The 10394-nt window shown below is 27.1% G+C and overlaps 1 protein-coding gene across 23 annotated transcripts in view; it reads right to left on the bottom strand.

Moving 5' to 3' along the window:
* Positions 1-10394, bottom strand: part of LOC107436654 (protein Gawky) — a 36506-nt gene that overhangs the window by 3378 nt on the left and 22734 nt on the right. For 14 of the 23 annotated variants that reach the window (XM_016048433.4, XM_071182592.2, XM_016048435.5 and 11 more), the window contains 2 exons: positions 7747-7943; positions 5114-5169 (listed from right to left, as the gene is read on the bottom strand). In XM_016048433.4, coding sequence (XP_015903919.2) covers positions 5114-5169; positions 7747-7943 — 253 coding nt within the window. Of the gene's footprint in view, positions 1-2332; positions 2391-5113; positions 5170-7746; positions 7944-10394 lie in introns of all 23 variants that reach the window. The other 9 variants (XM_016048438.5, XM_071182598.2, XM_071182594.2 and 6 more) reach the window with 3 other exon arrangements.

The following is a 10394-nucleotide window of genomic DNA, read 5'->3' as shown; positions in this document are numbered from 1 at the left end:
TTGCCAATCGCTAAATTGATTTTAATAACGTGAATATAAAAATCGAAACATAGGATTCTTAAATCATGTGGACCTGAATCACGATTTTTAAATCATGTGAATATGAATCACAACATGTAACTTTCAAATTAGGTAAATATGAAAATTGATATCCAAACCGCGTGAATAAGAAACACGATATTACTGGATTCTGGCACAGTTCCAAATATACACGACATAGAATTTTTAAATCATGTGAATACGAACAAGATGTAACTTTTAATTACGCTAATACGAAAATCAATTTTTGATATCCAAACTAAGTGAATAAGAATAGTGATATTAGAATAGTGATTTCCACAAATACAAATCGCAACTAAGGATTATTAAATCCCGTGAATGCGAATCACAATGAAATGATTTTTAAATGATGGAATCGAATTACAACAAGTAACTTTTAAATTAGGTAAATACAAAAATCCATGTTTGTTTGATATCCAAACCGTGTGAATAAGAATCACAATATTAGTGGATTCCGGCACAGTTCCAAACATTCAAAATAAGCCACTCCAGAAGAATCAAATTGGATTTCTGCCCATTTGCAGAAGAATATGTGTATGTAAATTCTCGCTAACAGGAATTAGCGAAAATTTCAAAAAAATTTAATTTTGGATCGCAGAATCCCATGCAAATTTCCTAAATTATAAGTTTTTGATTAGTTTATATAAATATAGATATACTAAATAATAAGTTTTTGATTATTTTGTTTTACCTGTTCTGTCTAAAATATATTTCATTATCATTAAAATTTAATTTATTAACTTTCAAAGTCAAGCAATAACTATACTCATCATAATTGAAGAGCTGAGTTAATTAAAGGTCTGACATTTTCAAACTGGATAAGAAGAAAAAAATGTGATATTAAAACCTATTTAGTTTTAGAAGGCAGGTTAATAATTCTTTGCCTTGCTTTAGTTACCACTATCTAATTTAAAATAAAAAATATGCAAGCATACTCAAAACTAATTTGAATGTGTGTGTTAAAAATTAGAGCAAAAATAATTCTGTGACATTAGACATACCTACATTGATGTGACTACTTTTTGTTTTTCCCCCTGATTTATAAATACCTCTGACAAGGTCATTTATTTGCTACCACTTAGCTCTTCAATTGTAAATAAGTGTAGAAGATATAAGCAAAATAAAGTTTTTTTTATTATATATTGTATAATATAGAATTCAGGAAGGTAATCAAGCGTAAAGAGTGTGTTCATATGGAAACTGATACAGAAAAAATGATGCAAAACTAACATACAAGTGCACATTATTTAGCTAGTGAGCCACTGATACCTATAATTTCAAAAACATATTACGCACAATTCGAAGGTTAAAAATGTTTCAAATAATTATTCTGTTTCATTCAATCACTTTAAATACACAAAATAATAATAAAAAGTTTATACAAGCTGTAATTTTTCTAACAGTTAATTGCATGATCTTAAAAGTTGAAGTTTCCTGATGATTAATGTTTCCATGAATTTTTCATGGCATTTCAGATCTTTTATACTATTTCTATGAAATGTCTCTCAAATGACCCAGTAAACTTTTGTAAGCAATTTCAAGGATTAATTTGATACATCAAATAATTAATTTGATACATCATTAATTTAATATACCAAATTAATCCATTTATAAATGCAAATTTTATATTTATGAAATTTAGAAAAGGGACATATATTTAATATTCATATAATACATAAAAAAACAGTTTTTTTATTTTTTTGCCAATAAAAAAGAAATATTATTTTATAACTATTTAATGACTTAAACTTTGGATTCATTGACATTAAAAAAGGGCAACCACAAATAAAATAGTGTTTTCAACTAAATGTTGATAAATATATACTTTAAAGCAAATTTGTTGTTCAAAGAGTAAACTAAAACAATAAAGTGAACTGCAATAAAAAAGTATTTTGAGGTTTATCAAACCTTAACGTGTACTAAAATATACAGAATTAAAATTTATTTAAAAAAAGAATAATTAAAGTTGTTCATATTATTAAAATTTCCTTAAAGATTTTGTTTCACATTTCATAGCAATTAAAATTATGCCCATTATTTTTAAACACCTAACTTTTTTAACACTAAATTGATCATCATTAAAAAAATTTACAAAACTATTAAAAAAAATTTCAAGTCAGAACTGAGCTTAAAATAAATACATCAAACACAAAAATAAATATTAAATAAACTTTTTGTAAATTTTAGCATAATATAAAAAGTATTATGCAAATTTATGATTATCGTAGTCATTATCTCTAAATATCAGAGGTAAACACAAAGTACGTCTCACCGATTTGGAAGTCTTATAGTGGATATCCATTACCTCCGCAGGCATAATATTGACCCCTCTAGAATAGAGGAGAAAGCTGTTATAAAGTAGAATTTACGGAATGTTTACCTATACCAGGGTCAGAGACAATGATAGCCGTTACTTTGTTAATAAAATAAATCCTGAAATGATCTCTAACTTTAAAGCATTAAAATATTTAATAAATTATCAATAATAAACCATTGATGTAAAAACTTATTTATGTTTCACCCATAGAAAAAACTTACAAGTACTGTACATAATATTTTTTATGTCCTAAGAATGCACTTACTCATTAGTACACTCCTTAAAATTAATAATTAAAATAATTTTAGTTAAGATGACAGAAAAAATTTGTAAAACATTTTTTTCAGAACAACTTCAGGTTTCACCAGAGATAGTTAAAAAAAATTGCACAGAATTTTTTTTTTTTAATGAAAAGCTTTGTAAAATGGCAGAATTTAGTGTATGGGATTTTCAAGGTTTCCTTAGGTTTATATTTGTTCCTTTAATCTTTAGTTCTCTAAACTGATGCAAGGTTTAAATATGTAACAAACAGTGGTTTCTTTAAAAAAAATTTTAAAATCTTATAATTTTTTTTTCTTCAAATTGCTATGAACTAAAACAAAATTTTGCAATAATGGCCGAATTTTCACATAATAACATGCAATACCAACATTTTGAAAAGTATATTTAAAATATGTTAATTTGTTACAGATGATATTTTAGGTAACAAAACCAGACAAAAATACACTTAAGCTTCAAAATATAGGTTTATAAAATAAAAGTTTTGATTCCATGGATTTTACTTTTGGCATATTTTACTATAAGAAATCAAATTTTTATTTTTCTCAAGAACTAATCGACAATTTGCATTCAAATTTTGGATTTTGTCATTCAAAACAATACGGATTAAAAGGGTGCAAACATTTGTATGCCTTACACTTCAAAAATTCAAGCTTATAAATAAATAATGAAATAAAAATAATTCTTTTTAGATTTTATAACTGTACAAATTTTATAACTGCAAACAATTTTTTTTTTATTTATTTGCTTCAGTTCTGACCAAAGAGTAATGCACATAAAGTCAAGTTAATATTAAGATGTCCAAATTTTAAGCTGCTCTTCTAAAAATATTGGGACCATATATTTCAGATTGTTGCTATCTTCTATAGTATGAAGATAAAAAAATCGAATCTGCTGGGAAAAAAAGGCAAGTTTATTCAGAGAAAGTATGTTTTTGTTGTCTGGTTTTGTAACTTAAAATATTAACTGCTCAAATTAATCAGCATACTTGAGGTTAGGCCCTTGAGTCTTAGACTCCAAAAATTTAATCATGAAATTAAAAGTAATTAAGGCGCTCTTTTTCTATTAATTCTAGTTTTTTTAAAATTATTATTAAATTTATTTTCTAAAGCTGGCTGAACGATACCTTAAACTAAATGAATGTTGTGCATCTGGGCTTTTCCTAAGAAATTTCTCCCAAATACAAATTTTTCACTGAATAACAAAAGAAAAAAGAAAAAAAAAGAATTTTAAGAAGGATAAAAAACAGGAGAAAGGAGCTCTTTAGGCTTCACAAATCAGCTGGCTCATCATAACTTAGGCACCATTTTTTATAATTTCAAGGCTTCGAAAGCACCATAATTTTGGTGTTTAATATATAGTAAAATGTGAAAAAGCTTTTAGGATTAATCCAAGACTTAAAATAGCGGGGAGTGTATTTTCAAATATTATTATTAATATTTGGAGCCAAAATACTTATTAGTTTGCTTTACTCATTAATAATTAAGCTTAATTTTAACTCATTAAGCTCATTTTTAAGCACAGCCTAATAGAGAAGAATTTTGCTATCTTTATATCAAGTTTAACTAAAACATTCATGGATGGTTTTTATATCCGACGTTGAACATTCGATCGAATTTTGGGTTTACCACTACTTATGTTCCGTAGCCTTCTAATTTTGAAACCAATCCAAAATACAAGGAAACTCCTGGATCAAGTATTGGGGGAAATTTGCCTTTGTGGAGGACTTTTTGATGGAAATAACCTGGATCTGTGTTACATGGAGAGAAAAACCACGAAAACCTCCCACGCTTAACCTGCCGTCAATGGGACTCCAACTTATGATCCGCCTACCACTGAGGATATTTTATGTCAGGACTGTGGTCACTGCGAAATTTGTATCGACCAGTCATTGCTGGGATTCAAACCTGGTACACCTCATTAGAAGGCGAATGCTCTATCTCTTGAACCACCAGGACTCTCTACAGATGTTTGACTGCGTGAAGCTAAATACAGATGGCGCGAGAGTTTAAAATTCCTCATAAGACTTCAGGGTAAATAATTCACCTAAACTTGAAAAAGCATGCCATCCAATAGTATTATACTAATAGTGTTTACAATATAACACATTCTTTCAATTTAAGTTGCAATGAAACAAACAACAAATGAATTAGGTTTCATCATAGCAAGTATGCTATGATGAAACCCCAAAACATAAAACCTTGATAGTTTACACAAATATAGCCAAAACAGAGATAACACTAAAAGAAGAAAAAAAAAGGTAAACCTTAAACTTTATTTATGTTTCGATAATAATTTTCTTAAATTTGTTTCAGCCTCTCCAGTTAGAATTCGTAAATTCCAAGAAACTCTTATTCATGGTAAAATTATGCGCAAATTTAATTACAAATTACTATAATAAAACTTGTATAAATTCTAAGAGAAATAAAAAAATAAGAGCTTTAAAAACCTGTGTACCTGAGGTGTAAGATTTTTCAAAACCAGAAAATTTGAGCCACCTTGCTTCTCCCAAGCTGTAAAAAGGAATTAAAGAAACCTTGAATCAATTAATCTTAAAATGAATGCACAATTTATGATAAATTTTTAATCACTAAATGAAAGAGGTTCTTTATATAAGTTAATTCGAAAGCTATTAAAACATTCAAAGCATATATACACACACAAGAATTTTTTTTTTAAAAGTTCTTAATTTAGAAACTGACTATCCACTAAAAAAAAAAAAAAATTTATACAAAGATAGAATTTAAAATGTTTCAATTTGGTTGTCTTAAAATGCATTTATTGAATTAATGTTCAGTATTAATAAACACAAATAATTAATAAATTTTTCAATATTCTAAAAAGTATGAAGACACACAGCATTTGTTAAGGGTAGTTTAAAAGCTGAAAATATAAGTAAAAATAAAACTAAGTTAGATATGTTGCCGACATTTGAAACACATATCAGAAACGACATAAAATTAAACTATCTCTGAATTAGGGTTTAAAACCTGTTGTTCAAGAAAGAACCCATCATATTTCTGACCATAAAAAATTCAGTTTTTAACGTGAATAATTTTAAAAAAAAATCTAACTCAAAATTAAAGCAAAACTAGGTAACAAGAAATTATAGATAAGCGAATTGCTGCGCAGATAATCTAAAGAATGGTCAAGGTATACAGAAAAAACATTGAAACTTTAATTATTAAAAAATAAATCAAAACCTAAAAAAATTCATCAATTAATTTGTAGGTTTCTGAATCATACAGGGTACCCGCTACATTTTAGATTTTCAAATTCATGACTTTCCTAGAATTTTTCATGACTTAACGAAGTTATTATTTTCTCAAACAAAAACACAACAAGAAATTTAAAAAAGCATTATAATAACATAAATTTAAATGATAGGTATAAACAAAACTGTTATACCCTGCATCGTCATATTTAAAGATTTTAAATTTAAAAAAACAGAGTAAAGAAAGAGTTGAAGCAATAAAATAGCTGGGGGGGAAAAAAAGCAAATAATTTTTTCCTGCAGAATTATATTCTGAAGATACTTTTCTTGTTCATCCGAGAGGAAATAAATACTGTTTTCCTCTTCTCATTTCGGAATTAGAAAATATTCGCCAATGACTGGCTTGCTTCAGTTAGAATTTTAAATTGATAAACATTTTAATAAAATATGACTGTGAGAATTTTAAATTGATAAACATTTTAATAAAATATGACTGTGAGAATTTTAAATTGATAAACATTTTAATAAAATATGACTGTGAGAATTTTAAATTGATAAACATTTTAATAAAATATGACTGTGAGTGGGGATTTTATTACAAATTCAGATATTCGGAACACCATGAAATGGGGAAGGGGTATTTTGAAATTCCATTTTAAAAACTAGATTTTTCAGCTACTTAAATCCATGACTTTCCATGATTTTCTTTTAAAAAAAAACAGTTAAAATCATGATATTTCATGACAAATTTTGTTCAATACCGAAATTCATGACTTTCCAGGTGTGCAGATACCCTGCATACATGTTTTCTGTGCAATACAGCATGGTCATGCTCTCTCCCAATATAATCTTACCATTTAAGATTTCTTGTTTGCATATCATATAAAAAAAAATACAGTCATTGAAAAGGATTTAGAAGTTATTTGATATATTATACGAAAGGTATTGATAAAAGGAAACCTGAACGTTCATGAAATATTAACATAAATTTTATTCCTATGAAGCACAAAAAAAATTAGTTTTGACATCTTTAAACTTATTAACAAAAGACAGATGGAGGGGATTATTATAGTTTGTCGATAGAAAAAGTCCCCTCACCACAAAATCTAAAGCCGTCAGCTCAGTGGCGTACGCAGAATTTTTTCAAGGGGGGTGTTCATAATTTTCTGATACTACTAAAAGAAATTTGAGTATGTACTAAGGCACTATTTTGTCCTTATTTTAGACAGCTAGACAATTTTGACTTTTTATTTAGACAACAAGGTTCAGTTAAATTTTAATTTGATTTTTTAAGTTTAAGAACATAATGTAATATCTTCTTGCATGTAATATCTTCTGAAAAAAGTTCAATGTCATATGGGTGCGAAGTACAATTTTTAAGCCACTTAAACATGAACAATAGTGGACAGCGTAAATACGAAACAAGACATGTGAGATAAAATTGTGAAAATACAAAAAACGGTGCGTGATCCTCAATTACATAAATAGGAAACACAATGTGTGATTTTAAATCATATGAATGACATTTATATTCTTGTTTGCATTAGTAGGAAAAAAAGGGTTAAAACCAATTCCCCCCCCCTTCTCGGGAATACAGAAACTTTTTTAAAGAGTTGAGTATTTTTCTTTTTTCTGCGATTGTCTTTCGGGTATATTAATCAGGTCTATGCACTATATCGTTAAAAGAATGAGCTTTATATACAATTCTATATAATATGCGAAAGCATAGGATACATTTTATCCCTCCCAATATGGAAAGCCTGTTTCTAATAACAGAATTTACTTCATAAAAAATAATTAGAAGACCTGAATATTCTCATAACTCCATGGTATAAAACATTAAACATAATAAATTAAATACATAAACAGTTCATACCAGAACTTGAAGACCAACCTTGAGGGAGACTATCATTATTTCTCCAATTCGAGGAAAACTGCTTTTGACCATTCAACCCTGGAGGAGGACGAGAAGTTTTTGGCATTTGAGTTGAACCTTTCCATGTCCCTCTATCTTGATCTGATGGCTGATTTCCCCATGATCTAGAATTGCCAGTTTTTAAAGCAGAATTACCACTGTAAAGAGTAAATCATAATTTAAAAATTAACAATAAAAAAACTTGTTAAATAATGATAATTGCTAATAATTTCTTGAGAGCTATGCATATTAAAAAACTAATTTTTGTACTTGCGTTTCATTTCTTCATTATCCTTAAATTTAGTTCTTAAAAATAAAAATCAACATAATAGCAAAAAATATCAAAATAAAACAAGGAGTAATAAAGAATTTTAAGAAATAAAGAGAAAAAAAAATGAATATTTAACTGTAAAGCATTTAGCATTTGAGTGTGTCTATTTGAACAATTCTTCACCCTTCAAACTTTCTCATTAAATAACAGGAAAAAAAATGGTTTTTTGACCCAAAAAAAAAAACACATGAAAGAAAATTAACTTTAGGTGTCACAAAAGTTTAGCCAACTAAAAAAAGGAATTATTGATGGGCTATATATAACTTAAATGCAGACCTTGAAGCAAAAGCTCCACATTTTTCAGCCATGCATCACAATGCAAAAGGACAAATCTGATTATAAATTTTATTTTCAACTCTCACACCAAAAAAAATAAATAAATAAATAAAAAAATTGAGTTGAATACATTTGTTATTGTTAATCAATTAAGCTGTTTCATTTAACATAGATGTTTTTTAGTTTATATTTATAAAAAAAAAAGAATTATAAAAGCGTCAAAGAACATATACAAACAGGCTTTCTAGAAAAGAACAAAAACAATTAAAACATCAATATGAAATTAAAAACAAAAGCTTTAAAACTGCAAACCTCACAAAAAACTTTCAATTAGTTTTATTTCTTGCCATTGTTGGTAAAAAGTAATAAATGATATTATACTATTTGAACGTATATCAGACCAAATAGAAAGTAAAATTTTTATACATAAGAAATTCAAATTATATATATAAAAAACAGATTTAAAAACTAATAATAGTTACCTGTTCATAAAAAAGCTGAAAGCTGCAGAGAAATATTTAACTTCTGACTATGTTAAGTTAACAGGGATGCCAACTCCTAGAAACTTTCCTATTGGTAATCGAAGAATTTTTCATAGTAAATATGGATTATGAACGAAAACTTTGCTCAGATGGTTCTTGAAAAGTTATTATGAGCAAAAATTTATCTTAAATACATTTATAAATTTGACCATATAAATCTTTTATGTCTCAAATTTGTTTAGTTGCTCATATTTTCAAATTATTTTTTCATGATGTAATAAAACATAAACGAAGTTACCATTAGCGATGTTTTTATAAAGTCAGGCTTAAAACTCTCAATACAACCAAACACTTTCAAATTCTTCCCAATCAGGATATGAATGTAAAAATAAAATGCTTATTAATAGTGCTTAAAACAATCTGCTAGATTTACAAACACTCACAGATTCAATATGTTATTGATAACATAAAATGATCATTTTACGCAATTTTGGTGACTTTCCAATATCAATATAGATTTACAGTAACAATGCAGCAGTTGGCATCCCTACAATATACAATATGCTTAAGAATGGTCTTAAATTCTTCCTTCATTTTCACATTGTTAAATGCTTGCAAGCGTGAGAAACTCCAAATTATTTTTTTGACACTTTTGTAGCAAAATTATACTATATCAGAGAATAAATGATTTAAAAAATCTTTCATATATCAATGATTAATTTGTTGTACTTTACTATTTTTTCAGTATAAATTCAATTTGCATTTGGTGCACTTGATACCACACACTCAAAAAAGTAAAGCTTTATAGAAGCAAAACGATATATAACGTACTGCTAAATGATGTAAAATGTAATGCTAAATAATGTATAGTTTAAAAAATCTAGATTTTTTTGACAAAAAAAAAATTAACAGTTTGTTTTTGTCACATCTAAAAAAAAAGCTACATAATTTAGTTTAAACTTAAAAACATAATTAAATTTGCAGTATCCACCTACAAGCTTTTGTATTAATTCAATCAGCAAAATGTGTATCTATACCTCTAGCTTAATGTGTTAATCAATGATACAGTTAATAGCGGAGTAAAGAATTTAACAATCAAACAAAAAGAAACTTTCTCCAGAATAATTCACCAAGCCGTTCTTTTGTTGCCAGATCAATACCTCCATATTTCGTCTAGTCCCCATTGACCAGTCATTAAATTAAAATTTAAAACATGGAGTTTAATTTTTACAAAATTAGTCTTAACTTTTAGAATTCACTTAGTAAGTTAATTTCCTTCTTTAGCTCTACAGCCAGTTGTAAACCAAGGCTGCCAAATATAGTAAATTGAAATGACGAAAAATAGATTACTTTCAAATATAAAGTGTACTTTATGAGCTTTCTGTATTAACAACATAGCTAAGGCAAATTGATAACAATTATGATAATTGTATCTCAGATATTAAAATGCAAGAAAAGCTAAGTCTTAAATCAACATCAAATTGTGATACTTCATGGGTTCTATTGTTTCTGTAAGTCAA

The sequence above is a fragment of the Parasteatoda tepidariorum genome, chromosome 4 (genome assembly GCF_982258835.1).
Source record: "Parasteatoda tepidariorum strain Cologne lab strain chromosome 4, Ptep-v5.0, whole genome shotgun sequence".
In the NCBI taxonomy this organism is placed as follows: domain Eukaryota; kingdom Metazoa; phylum Arthropoda; class Arachnida; order Araneae; family Theridiidae; genus Parasteatoda; species Parasteatoda tepidariorum.
The sequence above is the reverse complement of the archived record's forward strand: the minus strand, read 5'-3'. Positions and strand labels throughout refer to the sequence as shown.